General features: G+C 34.2%; 1 protein-coding gene across 1 annotated transcript; it reads left to right on the top strand.

Annotated features, from left to right (window-relative positions):
• The first annotated feature begins 15,598 nt into the window (after positions 1 to 15,598).
• Positions 15,599 to 21,144, top strand: LOC114287641 (disease resistance protein RPV1). Its single transcript, XM_082873624.1, is given in 6 exon segments — positions 15,599 to 16,255; positions 17,179 to 17,498; positions 17,501 to 18,258; positions 18,513 to 18,950; positions 19,036 to 20,088; positions 20,176 to 21,144. Coding segments are annotated over 6 exon segments (3,666 nt in total). The 5' UTR covers positions 15,599 to 15,731; the 3' UTR covers positions 20,749 to 21,144.
• The last annotated feature ends 202 nt before the right edge of the window (positions 21,145 to 21,346 follow it).

Here is a 21,346-nt window from a genome sequence, read left to right as displayed (position 1 = left end):
GACTAAGATTAGACTAAAAACAGTAGATTGTGTGTTTATTGGTTATGCTCAGAATAGTAGTGCATATCGATTTCTGAGTTATAAATTAGAAATGCCTGATATAAATGTGAACACTATTATAGAGTTAAGGAATGTTGTGTTTTTTGAACATGTTTTTCCTTACATAAAAGGACATGAATTAAGTTCACAGAAAAGAACTTATGATTGTTCACGAAGTCAAGAGACTAATGACAATCAAACACAAGAGACTGGTAATGGTTTCGACCAACATGATTTAACTGATGATGAACCAAGACGAAGTAAGAGAGCGAGAACATCAAAATCCTTTGGTCCAGATTTTCTGACATACTTGTTAGAAAATGAACCTCAAAGCTTTAAGAAAGCAATAACAGGTCATGAAGCACCTTTGTGGAAAGAGGCTGTTAATAATGAAATTGAATCCATTATGCAAAATCATACTTGAGAATTGGTGGATCTTCCATCTGGTTCTAAACCTCTTAGATATAAGTGGATATTTAAGAGAAAAATGAAAACAGATGGTTCAATAGACAAGTATAAAGCAAGACTTGTAGTAAAAGGTTACAGACAAAAGGAAGGTCTGGATTATTTTGACACATATTTCCCTGTGACAAGAATAACATCCATTCGTATGCTTATTGCTATAGCAGCGTTGTTTAATTTAGAAATACATTAAATGGATGTTAAGACAACTTTCTTTAATGGTGATCTAAATGAAGAAATCTATATGGAGTAACCCGAAGGGTTTGTAGTGCCGGGGCAAGAAAAGAAAGTTTGTTGGCTTGTAAAATCCCTTTATGGATTAAAACAAGCACCGAAGCAATGGCATGAAAAATTTGATCATGCAATGCTTACTAATGGGTTTAAGATAAACGAATGTGACAAATGCGTCTATGTTATAGTTTGTCTTTATGTAGATGACATGCTTATCATTGGAAGCAGTCAAAATATGATCAAATCAACTAAGCAAATGCTTAACAAAAGATTTGATATGAAAAATATGGGGTTTGCATATGTTATTTTAGGAATAAAAATTACTAAAACATCTGACGGATATGCATTATCTCAATCACATTATATTAAGAAAATTCTTGATAAATTTATCAAGGATGATATGAATGTAGCTAGAATACTTGTAGACATCAGTCTTTATTTATCGAAAAATAAAGGTGATGTAGTGTCTCAGTTAAAATACTTCCAAATCATTGGAAGCCTAATATACCTAATGAATTGTACTCGTCTTGACATAGCTTATGCAGTCAATAAATTGAGTAGGTACACCAGTAACCCCGGGAAAGACCATTGGAAGGCGATTATTCGGGTTCTTAGATATCTAAGATTTACTCATGATCATGGTTTGAACTTTACTCGATATCCAGCAGTACTTGAAGGTTATTGTGATGCCAATTGGATATCGGATACTAAAGATTCAAAATCCACTAGTGGATATGTCTTTACTCTAGGAGGCGCTGCTGTTTCTTGGAAGTCTACGAAACAAACATGCATCGCACGATCCACAATGGAATCCGAGTTCATTGCTTTAGACAAAGCAGGAGAAGAAGCAGAATGACTTCGTCACTTCTTAGAAGACATTCCAATGTGGCCAAAACCTGTGCTAGCTATTTGCATTCATTGTGATAGTCAATCTGCAATAGGTAAGGCACAGAATCATATGTATAACGATAAGTCACGACATATTCGTCGTCGACATAATACCGTTAGGAAATTGTTGTCAAATGGAATGATCTCAATAGATTATATAAAAGCTAAAGAGAATATTGCGGATCTGTTAACAAAATGTTTGACGCAAGAGCTAGTGTATAGTTCATCGAAGGGGATGAGATTAAAGCCTATTACATAAGATTCATCATAATGGTAATCCTACTTATATGACTGAAGATTCCAAGAACTAAGTTCAAAAGGACAACTAAGTTATGTGTGGCTCGCCAGAAATCACCAAGGGATTAAAAACTCCCTACCCATTCCTATGGTGAGAGTGATATCTGCAACATATGTTGTATGCAGGGGCATAAGAATAAGCTTTGCTTTTAATGATTACTTATATCTTGATTAAGGCATAAAATCAAGACGAGTATAAGGAGATACACACAATAAGAATCACCTATATGAGTGTCGAACTGGGGCCGGTTCTATGAGAATGAAAGAGGCTAAATTCTCTAGAAACACTCATGAAAACCAGGTGCGTTCAAGGCCAAAATGAACACAACAGTGAGAACCACGACGTGTTAGAAGATATTTTGTGTGAAATCTATTGTCTTGGCTTACACAAACGGCTGAACAATTCAAGGCATTGCGTCCATTGGTTAGCTAGTAAGTCCGATAGGTTATCACTAGGGAAGGTTCAAGGCCGAAAGCTACCTATCCTGATGCAAGATATTTTTGACTTATACTCTTTCGATAAAGTTTGCTTATTGTTACATTTCCGTTGTCATCAAATTCCATTCATGTGGGGGATTGTTGGAAATGGTTGGAAAAATTCTAGGTAAAACAGAATTTTTTCCTAACTTTGGTCAATTATTTAGGTGGGACCCGTACGCCAAAATTGGCGGGTATAAGTGGTAACGCGTTCTATGCCGCGTTGTGAATCACGTGGTATGTTTGGTTGCTCAAAACCATTATCGGGTGAATGGAAAATTGAAGCCAAAGTGTGCTCCATGAAAATGGAGTTTTTGGTGAAAATTTCTTAAGGTTTGGAAATTGGCTTTTCCCACATTGGTTTGGTGGAAAGTCTTGAATGGGTTTATATAGCTTGGAATTATAACTTGGGGAGGGCCCCAAGGGGCACCCTAAGTTTTAGAAGGGAGAGGTTATGGATAAAATGAGCTAGACTTATTGGACCCAAAAATCACTGCACGCGCGCCGCCACCACTGCCGCCGTCCGTCCGGTCAGGCGGGCTGGTCTGGGCCTGGGCGTGAGTGTATGGTGTGAGGTTGGGTTGGGCTTCTCCAGCCCAATACCTACCTTTTTGGGCCAAAAACATTTGAATTTATTTTTCTAAAATTAAATTCTAATTTTTCCAATTTGATTTTCGGAATTTAAATTCAAAATTGGGTCCGGATTTTTCCCACTCGAACAAAATTGACTTTGTTTAAATTTCAAATACTCGGTTAGATACAAATCTGTGCAAATTCGGTTTTATCTATTTGAATTTGAACTCAAATAGTACCAATTCAAACCAACAGGTTCAGTACCTGTTCAAACAGGTATGCTACCTGTTTAATTCAAAACCAATAGCCACCACTACATTTATAAATAGGCAACCCTCATTTGATGTTTTCATTCAAAAAATTCGTACTTCCCCTCTGCAAATTTATTCTCTTTATATTGTTGCATTAGTTTTCTGTGAGAAAGAGTATATACACTAAGTGTGTTCGTTGAACAAATAAATTATAGTGCTGCATTTATTTGTTGTTGATCATTTCATCTTGGGAGATAGACGTCTATGTTCTGAAAACACCGTGGAGAGGACGAATCTGTCTTAAGGACACAGTGTTGAACACTGGACTTGATCAGAATCATATTCAAGATATTAATCAAGTAAGTTATTTATTTATTTTCTGTTGTATTATTTATTTAAATCAGATTTTAATTTTGTTTTTGTAACAAAATAAAATTTGTTTTTATTTATTTAATTCTATTTCTAGTTTGATTTTTGTAATCAAACATTCTCTCTCCTTTCCCATTTTTCTTTTATATTCTGTTTGTCGTTTAGTACCCAAACAGATTACAGTGAAGATTGTCCAACAAAAATTTGCTAGAAGCTGCCTCTTACTTCTCCGCCAACTATCAGGATGTGGCTGCTTCGGATTGTAACAAGTGTGCCATAATTCCTCTTTTTTTTTTTTTTTTTTTTTTAAGAACTTGTGCCATGATTCCTCATTTGGAATCCAAGTTTTGCAACTATTTCCCCATTAACGGCTAGATATGGAGATTTGCTTATCAAATGCTTGTCATGTGGTCCAAGCAATCCTTTTTATCTTGGGGAATTTATCGATAGGTTCATACACAAAATTTAAAATCTATCTAATTTCAAAACAAAACACTTATACTAACTAGTCTTACATATTTTTAATTGTTATGAATTTTTTTTTTTTTTTTTTTACTCTGCTACATTACCATCAGACTTCCCTAAGATGATCATTGGAGACTCGCAGGAATATTCAATATTATCGGGAAGTCATCGGAGTATCGACATAAGTTCTCCAGAGTATCGACGAAGTGTTTTGAACGTTACTGGAAGTCGCTGGAATAGCCAGAGTGTTCGCTGGACGTCAAGAATATTATCGAAGACTCAATAGAATGTACAGAATATTGCCCAAAGAAAAAGAATAAATGAAAAAGTATAGAAAAATATGGTAAAATGTTGATAAACTGAAAGAAAAAAAGAACATAACAATAACAAACAACAATAATGGAAAAAAATATATGTTATTTTTCAATTTTTGTAGGATTTAAGCAAATAATCTCTAATATTGATCAAACTGAAAAGTAAGGTTTGAAACTGTAAAATTGTTTTAGTGTTAAAGTATGATTCTATTAAACATTTGTCCTTATTAATCAAATTGAAAAACATGTTATGAAAGACTGCAAAATTTTACAGTTCGAAATCAGGTTATGAAACTGTAAAATTTTATAATTTTAAAACATGATTCATTTCAACACCAAAAAAATTGAAACTGTAAAATTTTATAGTCTTCACTGCCTGTAACTAAAACTCGAAAAAAACATGTTTTGAACTCGTAAACAACATTTTCAAAACTTGAAAATTTTCTCCATTAAGACAAGAAAAGAGAAGTGTGTGTTGGAAAAAATGATTTTTGGGGACTTTAATTTAATATTAAAGTGTGGTGACTTTAATTAAAGATTAAAGTGGGTCCCAATCATCTATTGTGTTGGGTCCAAGTGGGTCTAGATACTTTGCATTGAGATCTTTACACCACAGATAGAATGGCCAAAAACCATTGAGATTTGAATGAGAAATTACCTCATGAAGTTAGCTTCATGGAAAAAAGGTAATGAAGTTTGTAACTCCTGCATTAATGGGGTTTGTAACTCCTACATTAATGGGGTTTGTAACTCCTGCCTTTATTGCAGAGGTTAATGGTGCATTATGAATAGCCATAAAGGCTGGAGGCTCTTCCTCTCTTCCCTATACATGTATAAATTGAGACCCTCCTGTCAAGTCTCAAACACAGAAATTTTTACATCCATTTCACAAGTCAGTTTGCCTGAAAGTTCCTATAATGAGAGAGTGCTGCCACTGTTTTGTTCGCTAAGCTAGACAGAGAGTGCTTCTGCCGTAGCTGGTTTTGACCGTCGTATCCTGGGAGACAGACGCCAGGATTCCTCAAGCACTCGACCAGTGAGGCGGCGAAATCTGTTTTAAGGAAACTGCTTCCGTGCAGGCTTCGGTTTCGTCTCTTTACCCTTTTATTGTTTTGTGTATTTCTGTTGAAATTTAGTTATAATTATTAGTATGTGTTCTTAGTATATATATAATTTGATTTCTTCATAAATCTATTTATTTAATTTCAAAATTTGAACAACAGTGTGCAACAGAGAACATGTAGAAAAATTGAGAGATTGAATGAGAGAGATAGATATAGAGAGGATTGTACTCCGATAACTATTTTTGATTTAGATCTAGCCGAATCTGATGTAGATTTAATTATCTTCTTCGCTAGAAACTCATCTCCTTTGCCATGGGTGAGGGTGAAGTAAGGAGTTAGTGGTTGCTAGTGAACCTAAATTGATGGTGGTCACCGATATCCAGTGACTATATATCAGAAAGAGAAAGAGAAGGAGAAAAAGAAAAAGGTATGCATGGTCGATAGTCACCAGAAATCCGAAAGAGAGAGAAACAAAGAAGAACGAAGGCACAGAGAAAAAGAAGAAGAAAAATGCGCACAAGACTTTTGAATATAAATAAAAGATTTTGAGATGAAATAGAGTACAAAACTTTCAAATAGGGCTCGTGTGTGATTTTTCCTTCTATTTTTTTCACATGTATTTTGACTTGGCAAATAATTGTGATCATGATATAATGAGATTTTATGTGATGTGGGGCTCAATCACTCCTTATTTTCTAGGAAGGGTTGAGGCAACTTAAAATATCTTTAAATTAAATAAATAGACTTAGTTTTTGCCATTCCAGCCCTTTCACTTGTCCATGTGAAGTAGTCCAATTAAAAAATAATTCTTTTTTTAAAGTTGATTCAGACTAATGAAGTAGACTACATACTATTACGGATAACTTTGTTTAAAATGATTTCAATCATTTTCTTAATAGTCTGAGCCTTCACCCATCAACCCCATAGCAGCTTCCCCCATGCACCTCCGAAAGTCTCTTCTATCATGCAACCTCATTCACATTGGTTTAATATATATTTTATTCATATTTTATTTAATTATTTTTATTCTTATTTTAAATATCTACTTAAAGGCATAATTCAAATATGGCCTTAGAATTTTCTTGTCAAGACACATACAAACATAATTAATTAGTTAAGTTGTGATATTACTACTATCACAAATCTAACAGGTCAATGAAGGTAACATTTCTCTCACTGTAACTCAATCCTTCTTATTTAGAACAATTAAGTGATATAAGTGATTCGACAATAATTAGTTTAGAGTAAATTATATTTTACACCCTTATATTTAATATCAAATCATACTTTGTTCTTTATATATGAAATCGTGATAATCAATTCTTACATTTTTAGTAAATATCAATATCCCTTTCTATTATTCTATTGTTTAAATTTTTAACAGAATCACTCATGCAGCAAGTATTTATATATGAAAGGAAGGTAAGAAAATAAAGCCATCTCTATTTTCTATGACTTTGTCTGGCTGAAAGGCTAACGAAATTATTCCCTCATGTGAATGTTGACCATGAAAAGTGAGTCCCATCCATATATCAGTCATGCTGTAGCGCTCTAATTAGAGTTGTTACAGTGCAGCTCTAATAAGTTGTCCATCCATTAAAAAAAAATAATGAAGTAAAAGACAAAAAATGAAAAAGAAAAAGATAAATTAGTGCTCCATTAAAGATCTATTTTTAAAGATCTAAATCATTTTTGTACATATATACCCATACTAGTCACAGAAAAGTTTTTCGGTTTTTTTTTTTTTTAGAACCCAAAAGGTTTGCTATCTTTTACACTCGCATGCTCACTATTATCTTCTTTTCCAATCATCTCCGACTTGACTGTCAGAGGGCCTTAAGAAGATCTTATCGATAATTTTTCAAGGATTTGTTTTTTAGATAGATTGTGTAATTGGTCTCAGTAATTTATATAATATGTCAATTTGATCAATGTTATTTTAATTTATTTGATTTTGTCCCTTAATTTAACAAATTATGTCATATTGGTCAAATAAATAACGGTTGTTGGTTTGGTGGACGTAAACTCAAATAATTTATCAATTTAGTCTCTTTAGTTTATATGATGTGTTAATTTGAACCTTGTTAAAATCGAGCAAATTAAAATAATAAGAACTAAATTGACACATTGTGTAAACTATAATGACCAAATTGATATATCATTTAAGCACATGACAACTTTTCATCCAATAAACCTCACAGTTATTATTTATGGGACTAATATAACACAATTAATTAAATTAAAAAATAAAATCAAGCAACTTAAAATAATAAAAACTAAATTGACACATATAAACTAGAATGACCATTTACATTATTTAGGGTGTGTTTGGTAACGTTTACGTTTTCAGTTTATATTTACAAAAATTTTATAAACTGATTTTTGTTTATTTTTTGTTTATTTTTAGGAAAACATAAACTACAAACGCGTTTGGTAATTGACAAAATGTTTAAAAAATTTTAAAAATATAAAAAAGAGTGAGAAATGACAAGTGGCGGCAAGTGACGGCGGAAGACGGTGGTGGTTGGTGGGTGGGTGGCGGTGGCGGGTGGTGGGTGGTAGTGAGTGGGAGGTGGTGGTGGCGGGTGGTGGGTGGCGGATGGCGGATGGCGGGTGGTGGGTGGTAAGTGGCCAATGGTGGGTGGCGGGTGGTGGTGGTGGGTGGATGGGTGACGGTGGCGGGTGGTGGGTGGTAGCGAGTGGGTGGTGGTGGTGGTGGTGGGACGGGTGGGTGGCGGATGGCGGGTGGTAGTGGGTGGTGGCGGGTGGGTGGTGATGGTGGGTGGGTGGGTGGGTGGGTAGGTGGTGGTGGTGCTGGTGGCGGCAGCGAGTAGTGGGTGGCGGATGGCGGATGGCGGGTGGTGGGGGGTGGCGGTTAGGTGGTGGGTGGTGAGTGGCCGATGGCATGTGGTAGTGGATAGCGGGTAGGTGGCAGGTGGTGGTGGTGGTGGGTGGGTGGGTGACGGTGGCGAGTGGTGGGTGGTAGCGAGTGGATGGCGGTGGTAGGTGGGTGGCGGATGGCGGGTGGTAGTGGGTGATGGTGGGTGAGTAGGTGGGTGGGCGACGGTGGCGAGTGATGGGTGGTAGCGAGTGGGTGGTGGTGGCGGCGGATGGTGGTAGCAAGTGGGTGGCGGATGGCGGGTAGGTGACTGGTGGTGGTGGTGGTGGGTGGGTGGGTGACGGTGGCGGGTGGTAGGTGGTAGCGAGTGGGTGGTGGTGGTGGGTGGTAGGTGGTGGTGGCAGGTGGGTGGTAGGTGGTGGTCGCAAGTGGGTAGCGGGTGGTAAGTGGTAGCAAGTGGGTGGTGGTGGTAGTGGGTGGTTGGTGGTGGTGGCAGGTGGGTGGCGGGTGGGTAGTGGGTGGGTAGTGGGTGATGGTGGTGGTGGTGGTGGTGGTGGTGGTGGTGACCATTTTAATATCTTATATTTATTTATTGGTTTATCTTTTTCATAAATGGGGTTTTATTACTTTGGTAACCTCTTGGTCATAAATGGAGGTTAAATAGAATTTATGAACTTGGTTAATGGTCATTATTTTGATGTAACCATTTTCTTGTTTAATGGTCATTATTTTTGGTGTAACTGTAAGGTCCTTATAGCCTATATATATAGTCTACTTTTTTCTATCTATAGAGATAAGCTATTTTCTATACAAGAGAGATTACTAGCAAAGAAGGGTGTTTTATTGGTGGAGCTTTGGGTTCACCATCTTGTGCAGAGTTGGCCTGAACCATAGGTGGTGGGTGGTGACGGGTGGATGACAGGTGGGTGGTGGTGGTGGTGGTAACGAGGCGTGGCTGGTGGTGGCGAGCGGGTGGCAGGTGGGTGGCGGTGGCGGGTGGTGGCTGGTGGTAGCAGGTGGGTGGTGAGTGGTGGTGGCAGGTGGTGGTGGAGGGTGGGTGGTGGGTAGTGGTGGCGGAAGACGGTGGTGGAAAATGGTGGCGGGTGGGGGCTAATGTTGGGTGATAAAAAAAAAAAAAAACTGAAAACTCAAAATGGAAACACATTTTTTGTGTTTTCATTTTTTGGCCTAATTTATAAACTGAGAATACTGATTTATAAATCAAAAATTTTACAAAACAGATTTTTATTTGAATTTTTAAAATTTTTGTAAATATAAATAAAAAACTAAAAATGTAAGTGTTACCAAACGGCACCTTACCCTTTGTTTTTAAACCTTACCAGCATTGATCCAGTCTAGTCTATAAGTCGCGTGATGTCATCTTAAGTCTTTAGCGGCATGATGCTAAGTGCTAGTAAGGTCTTCAAATATTTGGAAGTGCTTGGCATTTTTGTGTGTTAGTATAACGTTAAAAACTTCAATTAATATATTGAATTGTGTAGGCAAGTTTTGACATTTATAGTATTGATTACTATAAATGTCATAATTAAATTATGAGATATTTACACACAATTTTAATTTTGTGAATTTATACTAAATTAACTTTTAGATAAGATTCTTTACTTCTTCAGGTCTCATTAATTTTTAATATACGAAATTACCCTTCAAACAATTGTTATTCATCATTTATAATTACTTTAAAATTGGAAAAAATTGAGAAATTTCTTAAAAACTAAGAATATTCTCAGTTAATACTGAAAAAAAAAACTAAAAAATTTCTCAAATTTACTAGATAGTTTCGCAAATTGAGAAATTATTAGTTTTATATAACTAAAAAAATAATATTTTTTTTTTATAAAATTTCATATTCAATATTGGTCTTGTTTGGTAGATCTCATTGTGTAGACTCCAAAAATATAAATTTTATTAAAAATAAATTTGTATAGTAAAATTTATGAAATTTTTAAGTTTTAAAATAACAAAAGAAAAGTAAAATGTCACATCAACAATACCATTTCAATAAGAGAAAATATCTAGGTGTTTTTGAGGCATTTTTAGGTGACTACCAAAAGATTGTGATTGGTGTAGAGGTTAGGGTCCATAATTTTGTATTGGAACATGAAGCATAATTCTTGGTTATTGGCGGATAACATTGTCATGTATAGTGCAACTTGGGCGGGCTCAAACTGAACCCAGTTCAAATTTTTTAAGGGCTTGAGCAAGTTGTTATTGAATTCGGTATGGGCTTGGACAAAATTTCAAAAGCTCGAATAAAATTTGGACGGGTTTGGGCAAATATATCAAACAACCTGAAATCTGAATTATATATGTAGATATATAAAAATATTAAATATACATAAAAATTATTAGTCATTACATGGTATTAAAGTAATTTAAATCATTGAATCATATTGAATATAATATATACACAACTAATTCTCACTCATAAATTGTAAAGACTACCATAGCGACATTTTTCTTACATTATATAAATTATTTATTTTGATGTTATTAATGATCTTCTTAAAAAAAAGGGCAAATTACATACCTCCCTCGAGGTTTAGCTAAATTACAGATACTCTCCTGAGGTTTCGGAAATTACATCCCGCCCCCTGAGGTTTGTATTTTCATAACAATTTGCCCCCTGAGGTTTATATTTCATAACAAATTACCCCCTAATTTCTTAAATATAACATTCAGGGGGAATTTGTAATTTCTCAAACCTCAGGGGTATTTGTAATTTAGCCAAACCTCGAGGGGTATATGTAATTTGCCCTAAAAAAATGTAAATAGAGTCTAATTTTAATAAATTAATAATTTAGCTGCAAAAAAAAAAAAATTACTAAAATTTTTGTGCAATCTTGGCAACTCGGACAATTCGGGTTTGAACAAATAACCTCAGGTTATAATTCGGTCTTGGGCAAGTCTCAGCACAACTTGAGTTAAGCTTGAACAACCTTCCAATTTGACCAAACTAGGCCGAGTTGCACCCCTATTGTGATATGGTGCACTTGTAACGCCTAATAATTTTTTATTAACGCTTCTCAATTCCTTCCACTTTTAATGAGGGTAAAGCGGTCATATATACATAAATATTTTGAAAATATGACTTCATGGTTTAGAAAACAAGAAGAATGACTTACTGGAATACCAACCTTCCCTGTAAGACTTTAAGTAATTAACCCTTAAATTATTTCCAGTCATAACTAAATAATGCATGAAGTATAACAAACGATTTAGGTCATAACTAACATCTCAATGTGTCATAACTAACATCATAATGAATTATAATCAAGTCATAACCAAATCATAATTAACACCACAATAAGTCATAACAAAAAAATTGCAAATATCATAATTGGTACATATGATACACACCCCAAAATAGAGTGTGTTATAGAATTTCCTATTAAATTATATAAAAAGATTAAATTATTTTCTGAATGCATATATTATTTATATTGACAAAAGTAACATTTACAGAAAAAATCTTAATATATAAAAATGCATAAACAAATCTCATTAAAATTTTCAATGTAGGCCCAAAACCTTCAATGTTATAGATGGCCTCTAATTTACTAATGAAAATTGTTTCAAATCATATTATTGGGTCACTTTCCAAAGTAGAACCAAGGAAGATTGTAAAAACATCCAAAAACTAAAGAAAAATGATTTGGACCTCTAAAAAAACACCTCTAATGCACCTCTAATTTGTCTTTTTCTTCTCCTGTTTTTGTCTTTTACTTCACTGTTTTTTTTTTTTTTTTAATTCCCGGACAGCTCATTAGAGCTGTACGGAATGACCTCTAATTAGAGGTCTGTATCAAGATTGAAAACTAAAACTTAACTTTTGAAAATTACTTACCCAAAAAAAACTTTTGAAAATCCCCAAACAGATCATTGGCTAAAACCTGATAAGACTGTAATCTAATAGTTTAAATAACAAGGAAAAAAGACAAACATATCACTTCTTGCCCTCTTATATTATTTTATTTCATTGAGTTTATTTTCTTCTAGGGGAGGTATTATATGCTTTGTTCCAATCCTAGTGGAGTTTGAGAGTCAAGATCAACTACCCCACTGGGACCAATATTGTTTTGAATGGCTACACCATTTTCAACGGTTCACACCATTGAAGTAGACTATATTTTTAATTGCCAAAAACGTTGTTTATTATGATTCCATTCATTTGTTGATTGTGTGAGCCAATCTTCACTATATTTGGAAAAACAGCATTCTCTTAATGCACTAAACACCGAATTTGATTTAATACGCAATAAAATTAAAATGAAGATTCTAATTTATTGCCTAAACAAATCACAAAGGGAAGAATAAATGTAGATTCAATAAAACCAGAAAACAGGAAAAATTTAGAATATTTTTTCTTTAGTCCAGTGTTTAACACTGTTTTTTCAAGATAGATTCGTCCTTCCCATGGTGCTATCGGAAGCACTATCTCCAGGATAAAATGATCCGCGACAACAAATAGGAGCATTACAAACTGTTTGTCCAGCGAACATATGTTTATACTCTCTTTGAATGGAAAATAAATGCAGATATATGTAAGGAGGAAGAAGGAAAGAAGGCAATAAAATTCAATGCCCCATCTATAATACAATTATTTTTTTTACTGTCCCACTAATTTATAATTTTCCCAATTACAAATATATGAAATATAAAATCTCCAATATTTTCTGTATAACCGTAGTGGTTGAAATTTACTTTACTAATCACTCCAAGTGAATATTTCTGTATTGAGAAGACTGCTTGGCTGTGAAATTTTTAGATTAAAATGGACAGGCATTTGGTTAAACAAGGCAAAAGTCGGATATGGCATGGTTGTTGCGCATAATTGTTGCATGGATAATTGGGTCTATTTTGGGGCCTATTTTAATAATTTAAATCGTTCTCTTTGTAGAATATATCAAGTAAAATATATTTACTAAAAATCAAGTTGATTAGATATCAGTAGTTTCTTCATCAAATAACATTTACATTTATTTGTACTTTTTAGTGATTGTTTTCCATGTTAACATTAATTGCGTTTGATTAATTCAATTATTTTTTAATTGGAAAAAAAAATTTCATTGCAAAACCGATAAAAGATCAGATCAATTTAGTATAACGGTATCACAAGATCTCAAAAAGAGGTAAAAATCTCCATAGAAGGATCCCAGCCTCCAATAGAAGAGAAAAGACCCTCACCAAGGGAAAAAAAACCTTTACACATGAGCGATTATTATATCAACAAACTAAAAATTGAAAAAAAAAAAATCAAACAAGAAAAAATTCATATCCAAGTTGTTACCAAAACTCATCTGAAAATGCATTGCTCCGCAACATTCAACTTGGAATATGAAAACTCATCATCTATTGATCAAGATAGAATATTAAAGTTAAGGTGGTTGCCTAATGTGAATCAAATGCGTTATCCAACGTCAGTTTTCAGACTATGAGAAGATTTGAAGTAAGATTGTAAAGTTTTGAACCTGAGAATAGAAAAGGTAAGTCGGTAATGACTAGATTGGTGAGACAAATGTCAAATCTAGAGAAAGATTGGAAAAAGAAAGAAAAGAGGGAGATCGAAAAAGTGGGAGAATCACCATACCACTCTCTCTCTTCCCTTGAAGGAAAATTTAAAGAGGATTAATTCAATTGGTAGATAGATGAAATTTACTTTTGTAAATATTAGATTGCACTTGTCCTTGTTCTATTGAGAATAAGTAAAGTATTATTTATTAATAATTAAGGAAGTTTTAATTTAAAAAATAATAATGATAGTTAGTTGTCTTGACTTGACCGACATTTTTTTTGGGGGGGGGGGGGGGGGGTGTTGGTGTTGTGTGACTAAACCCAATTTTTGTGTGCATTCCCACTTTCTCAGCATCTTCATGTATGCCCACCTCTTCACCTTCCACTTCCAGTTCTTTTATTTTATCAATAATACTATAAATTTTGATTTAATTATTCAAAAATTATTTAAAATTAAGGTAAATTACACTTTACACCCCTACACTATGCACCGAATTTCACTTTGACCCCTATATATTAAATCATGACAGTCAACCCCTATACTTATGGCCAAATCTTACTTTAGTCCCTAAACATGATATTATAACAGTCAACCCTTTGTACTTTTGGTTAAATCTCACTTTGATCTTTACACAAGTATCAATGTCTCCCTTTTGTTACTCCATTGTTTAAATCTTGAACATAATCCTATTATGTGACAAGAATGCGACTACGAAATAAAAGTACGAGAAGAAAATTATCCTTATTTCCCACTAACACATACGTGAGAGTTATATAATATAATATATATGTTCATATATTGAAAATTTGGACGAAAATGCAAGAAAATAAGGCTTTTGAAATCAAAAAAGGTGGCAGAGAAATCAAAAAGTTACCCTTACACTTTTCTGTCTGTAAGGGAGAGGAATAGACAGAAAAGTGTATTACTTTGGAAAACAAAATTATGTGATTTCAATTGATGCAAAACCCTGGCTCATCTTCTTAATCATTTTCAATAGGCGTTTTATTTTATCTTAATGCATTCATAATTTGGTATAAATTTTGAGATAAAGTGTATATTAGTGAAAAATGAGGATGAATTTTCTCTTTTATCGTCCTTTCGTAGTCATATTCTAGTCATATGACTGCATTCAATTAAAGATTTAAATAATGGAGTAACAGAAGGGGTGCATTGACACTTGTATAGGGATCAAAATGAGATTTTACCAAAAGTGCAGGGGGTTGACTGTCACAATTTCATGTGTAGAACCAAAGTGAAATTTGACCAGAAGTGCATGGGGTTGACAGTCATGATTTCATGTATAAGGGTCAAACTAGGATTTGGTGCAAAGTGCAAGGGTGCAATGTGTAATTTACCCCTTAGCATGTTGTAATTCAAATTTATTTTATACATAGATCACATACTATACAAATTTAATCTCCACCATACAACTATCCACTCAAAAAATTTTGGGTGGATACATCTGGGACTCTAGCCTTTTCCTTATTTTTATATTTAGGATTAATTACAAATTCGCATTATGTAATTTATTTAAAATATATATTATCTCCAGTAATTTTAAAAATTACATTTTATCTCTTCAAATTTCTAATAACATAACAAATGTCTAATTTTATTAATAAATCATTAAACCAATTAATAAGTTTTAATGATATCATAAACATATTTTAGTTACCAATTCTGACATTTACTCCTTACAATGTCCTTTTCACTAGCTTTGAAGCTTCCATGATAAATCATAAATCAACAAGTAAATTATGGTAGCATTTCCACACCTTATTTTATTTTATTTTTTACTCAGTCCTTCCTCTTGGATATATGGTTACATATAGTCACATCTCCTATAAAATATATATGATGCCTTGATAGATAGAACTCATTCCATCTCATAGCTCTTCTCTCCTTAATTCTTTGTGAAGCTTTAATCCAATGGAGATTGTTAGAGCCCAGGATGCCTCCTCTTCAGATTCTCCATGTAGGTATCATGTGTTCTTGAGTTTCAGAGGTGAAGACACCCGCATGACATTCACTGACCACCTCTACACAGCTTTAAAGCATAGAGGATTTCACACCTTTAGAGATGATGATGAGATTGAAAGAGGAGAAAATATTAAGTTTGAACTGCATAAAGCAATTCAAGAGTCGAGGATTTCAATAGTTGTCTTCTCAAAAAACTATGCTTCTTCAAGCTGGTGTCTTGATGAACTTGTAATGATCCTCAAACGTAGGACTACTGGGCATGTAGTGCTACCTGTCTTCTATCACGTGGATCCATCCCATATGAGGAACCAAATGGAATGTTTCGAAGAAGCATTCACAAGGCATGAAGAGAGATTCCATACAGAAGGAGCTGAAAAAAAAGATGAATGGAAGGGCAAAATACAAGAATGGAGAGCAGCACTCAGAGAAGCAGCAGATTTAGCAGGGATGAATTTACAAAATCAAGTTAATGGGTAATTTCCTTCCATGTCCTCTTTTAGCTAAGCATTATTTGCACCACCCTTTTTGGGATTTCATAATTAGAAGTATTTCATACGAGGGTCTTTAGATTAAGAATTATTTAATCAAAATTTGGGATGAATTTTTTTTTTCTTTAAATACAAGAGTTTGACATCTTTTAATTTTTAGAAGTTAACCTTTAAATACATGAGTTAAATTGTCCTCGAGGGAATATCCCAACATACTACAAGTCGATTTCTTTTCAAATCGGTATGGACGTTCTTCATAATACTCTAAAAAAACTTGAATTTATTAACTACGATTTTTTTAGTATGCTTCTCCCTTTTAATCTATTTGAAAAGATGATATGGAGTCATTCATTTGCAACCATAAAAATTTGGGTCAATTACACCACGAAAGACCCCCTCAACTAATAGTGTATATCACTTTACCTCATCTATGAATCTGTACCTATTGACCCTCTTTTAAGTATAAAAATCATACAAATTTACTAATTCCAGAGGTGGTCTTGAGGGGTGAAAATGATATGCCTTTATAGTTGAAAGGGTCAAAAAAAGTATGGATTCATAGTTGTGAAGCGAAATACTAATAGTTGAGGGGTTTTGGTTTAATTAACCCTAAAAATTTCATTGAAAAAAAATTAGACTATTCTTCAAAAAATTTAATAGCTTATCTTACTATATAAATAACAAATTAAAAAAAATTGCAAAACACAGAAAACAATTTATATTAAAAAAAAGAATATTGATGCACAACCATGATTGTGAAAACCCTCTTCTTTTCATCTAGGACTCGTCCAATTGTTTCACCAAAGAGAATAACAGTTGTTTGCTCATTATTGCATGAGAATTTATAATTAAGTTCTAGTCATGGTATTCTTATCGTGCTTTATTTTTAATCTTCATCTTATCTTTAGATTCGAGTCAAAATTTATCCACAAAATTGTAGAAGTGGTTGCAGACAAACTAAGATGCACAATCTTGGGCAACTCCCCCTACTTGATTGGAATGCATTATCGAGCCAAAAATATTGGGCTTTGGTTACAAGATGAGTGTAGTGATGTTGGTATAGTTGCAATTTGTGGGATAGGTGGAATAGGGAAGACAACCATTGCCAAATTTCTATATAATTCGAACTTCTCATGATTCCAAGGTAGTAGTTTTCTTGCCAATGTAAGAGAAACTCTAAAACAACCAAATGGTTTACTTCAATTACAAACACAACTTCTTTCAGACATTTGTATTGTGTTGATGAAGGAATTGTTAAAATTAAAGATGCATTATGTTGCAAAAGAGTTCTTGTAATTGTTGATGATGTGGATACAATGGACCAATTAGATGCAGTACTGGGAATGCGAGATTGGTTTTCTCAAGGTAGTAAAATCATCATAACCACTAGACGTGAGCGGTTGCTAAGGGCTCATGAAGTTTACCAAGTTCACAAGGTTGAAAATTTGGATTGCAATGAATCCTTGGAGCTCTTTAGTTGGCATGCCTTTGGGAAAGACTGTCCCATTGATGGTTTCATAGAGGACTCGAAAAGGGTGGTACAATACTGTGGAGGGCTTCCAATAGCTATTAAAATTTTGGGTTCTTCTCTATTTGGGAAAAGCTTAAATGTTTGGAAAAGTCAACTAGAAAAATTGAAAGCAATCCCCGATAATGAAGTTGTTGAAAAGCTCAAAATAAGCTATGACTCTTTACAAGATGACCATGACAAAAATTTATTCCTCCATGTTGCTTGTTTTTTTGTTGGGATGGATGAAGATTGGGCAGTTACCATTCTAGATGGATGTGATTTTTTCACAACAGTTGGGATTCAAAATCTCATTGATAGATGTCTGTTAACGATTGATGAAAGCAAAAAGTTGGTGATGCATCAATTGATTCAAGAAATGGGAAAAGAAATTGTTCGCCGAGAATCACCCAAGGAGCCAGGAGAACGTAGTAGACTCTGGAATCATAAGGACTCCTTCAATGTCTTGAGAGAAAATACTGTAAGAATTAATCCTACTCCTCATTTATATTTGTATGTATTTGTGTAGTTATTTACTATAAAAAAAAATGATCTGAACTTAGAAACTTCATACAAGAAAAGAAAAAAATCATTCATAAATTATATTGGTGGTGTTTTTATTAGAAATAAAAGTTACATCATTCTGTATGACAATTTTGTACCCAAAAAAAAAAAATTTGTGTGTATAGCATTACTCTTCTTGATCAATGTCATCTCCCTCTCATTCTTTGTCAGGGGACAGGAAAAATTGAAGGTCTCATAGTTGATATGAATTTTTTGGAGGATAAATATGGCAGGACAACAGTCTTTGGTGTCAATAGAAAACGTAATTTTGAAGAATTCCTCAGCACATCTTCGTTGTCAAATGTAGGAAATTCGTTTAAAAGACATTGTTTTGGCATCTTTTCCCGGCAAACAGTAGGCACTGCTCTACAAAATTCAGTTAAGATAGCTTTGGAAGTTGATGCATTTGCAAGGATGCATAAGCTAAAACTTTTGCAGCTCAACTATTTACAAGTCAATGGAAGCTTGGAAAATTTTCCTAAAGGATTACGATGGTTGTGTTGGCATGGATGCTCTTTCAACTCTATATCAGATGATTTTCCTTTGGATAACCTGGTTGTTCTTGACATGCAGTATAGCAACTTGCAAAAAGTTTGGAAAGGAACCAAGGTATGTTACTCATTTGTTTGTTTTCATTTCAATTTTGTTCAAGAATTAAAAGAAGCAATAATAACCAACATTTTTTTTTTTACAGTTTCTCGAGTCACTAAAAATCCTTGATCTTAGTCATTCCCATCGCCTTTCCGAAACTCCTAATTTCTTGGAAGCACCCAATCTTGAGCGACTAATACTTGAAAATTGTGCACGGCTGGTAGATATTCATGAATCTATTGGACACCTTCGGAGACTTGTTTTATTAAATTTAAAAGATTGCAAAAATCTGAGGAAGCTTCCAAAAAGCATTGTTATGCTAAAATTTTTGGAAACACTTGACATCTCAGGTTGCTCAAATATCAATGAATTGCCAACAGAGATAGGGAGTATGAATTCTTTAACAAGGTTGAATGCAAATGGAATTGCCATAATTCAATTACTCTCTACCACTAAGGAGGTCAAACCATGGTATTCATTCATATGGCCTTCTCTATCGAAACCAGGAAAAAGTGTAGAAATTTCATGTGCTCTTTTACCACGATTTTTGGTACACTTAAGTCTTGTGGATTGCAATTTATCAGAGGATGCTTTTCCAAAGGATCTTAGCAACCTTTCCTCATTGCAAATATTAAATCTGAGCAATAATCCAATTCGTAGCCTCCCGAATTGCATCAGTGGTCATATTGGACTTCAAATCCTTGAATTAGGTAACTGTAAAAGGCTTCAATCTCTTATAGTGGAGCAGAATGTGAAAGTATTGATGTTCTCTGGCTGTACATTGTTGGAGAAAGTAACATTTCGATCAGTTCCATCAACCATAGAATTAAATAACGTTCATGATGAATATATAATGTGGAATAAATTGGTAGAATTGTACAGCTCAAAATGTTTACAGGGTTCAAATCCATTTAACCTGGAACGTAATAACATTAGGAAGAATCAATTCGTTGTGAACAAGAGTTGGAGACCATATCTATGCGGTGGTGGTAATTGTTACAATATCGTTGAGGTTGCAGGCGAATTGAAGTTAGAACCCATAGGGAATATTGACATGAAGATACTAAATTTTTTGGGCATCTCCAGCTTTGGATCCAACGGAAGCTCAACTGTTACGCTTTCAGGCTTCTTCTCAACTTGGAAGCTTCCTATACAGGTCTCTCTCTCTCTCTCTCTCTCTCTCTAAATAAAAATAAAAATAATAAAAAATTGTAATGGTTAAATTATGGTTTCTTTGGTACAGGGATGTCATGAACAACATATATTTTACACTTATCTTCCGGGAAGCAAGATTCCAGCTTGGTTTAGTCTTAAAAATACAGGATCATCAATATCTGTTACCGTGCCATCGAATTTCAGAATTCAAGCCTTGAGTGTGTGTTCTATGTATGCACTTCTTTGCAATAATCCAATACGTAGTAGATTTAATTTTAGCGCACATACTATTATCAGTAATATGACCAAGAGTTTGATATGGAGTCATTCTCCGAAAGTCTTTGCCATTCCAGAAGCTGATGAGGATATGATGTGGTTAAGTTACTGGAAGTTTGAAAATCAGTTGGGAGGTGGGGATGAACTGAATATTTCAGTGGTTGGAGATCAATCTTTTCAAGTGAAGGAGGTCGGAGTCCATCTTGTGTACAAGGAGCAAGAAGAGAAGAGTAGCCAATCAACTAGTGAAGAAGCATCCCAATTACAATTCTCTCTCTATGGAAATGTCGTTCCTGGAAATGCATCTGCCGTGCATCCAGCAAGCAAAAAAGTCTACCAACTTGGCTTGGATGATCTGAATTGTTCGATTTGTAATAATCTATAACCTCAACCTTTGTGCACGACCTCGGCAATTGGTTTCTTTGGGACTAGCGAGAGATTCAGTTGGCAATAATTCTTATTCTCTCTTTATAATTATGTTATGTTGTGTGACGTTAATTTGTTATGTGCTGGAGATTCTTGAGGATGCTAAGGTTTTTGAAGCATGGCAGAGGATGTATTTTGCTTTAATTGGTTCGGACATGGATGTGCTCTCTAGGGAATCAATCCATTCACTCGAGAAGACAGTTTGCTAATGACTCGCTTTTCATCTTGGTTTTGCTCTTATTCTGGTTGGATTTTATTTCTTAGTGTCTTGACAGTAGACTTTGTTGTTGATTAGTTTAGTTTGAGAGAGTGCTATGTAATTTATTTTAATGCAGGTGCGTACGCTTTGTATGTCTCTTCTTTCCAATATGTTCATCTTTTTTCTCTGTTTGTGGTTAAGGTGTTTGCTCACAATTGGTTTAGGTTGTGTAACAACTTAATTGAGATGAGCCTTTTTTCATAAAACTTTCTAAGTAGTTGGGGTTTGATAAAATTGAAAGTTAAAATTTTTAAGTTGAGCAATTGTTTGATAAAAATTTAATTGATAAATTCAAATA

Source organism: Camellia sinensis, chromosome 6, assembly GCF_055761805.1.
Source record: "Camellia sinensis isolate YWXY chromosome 6, ASM5576180v1, whole genome shotgun sequence".
Classification (NCBI taxonomy): Eukaryota; Viridiplantae; Streptophyta; class Magnoliopsida; order Ericales; family Theaceae; genus Camellia; species Camellia sinensis.
Note: the sequence above shows the minus strand (reverse complement) of the source record. Positions and strands in the feature narration are given on the sequence as shown.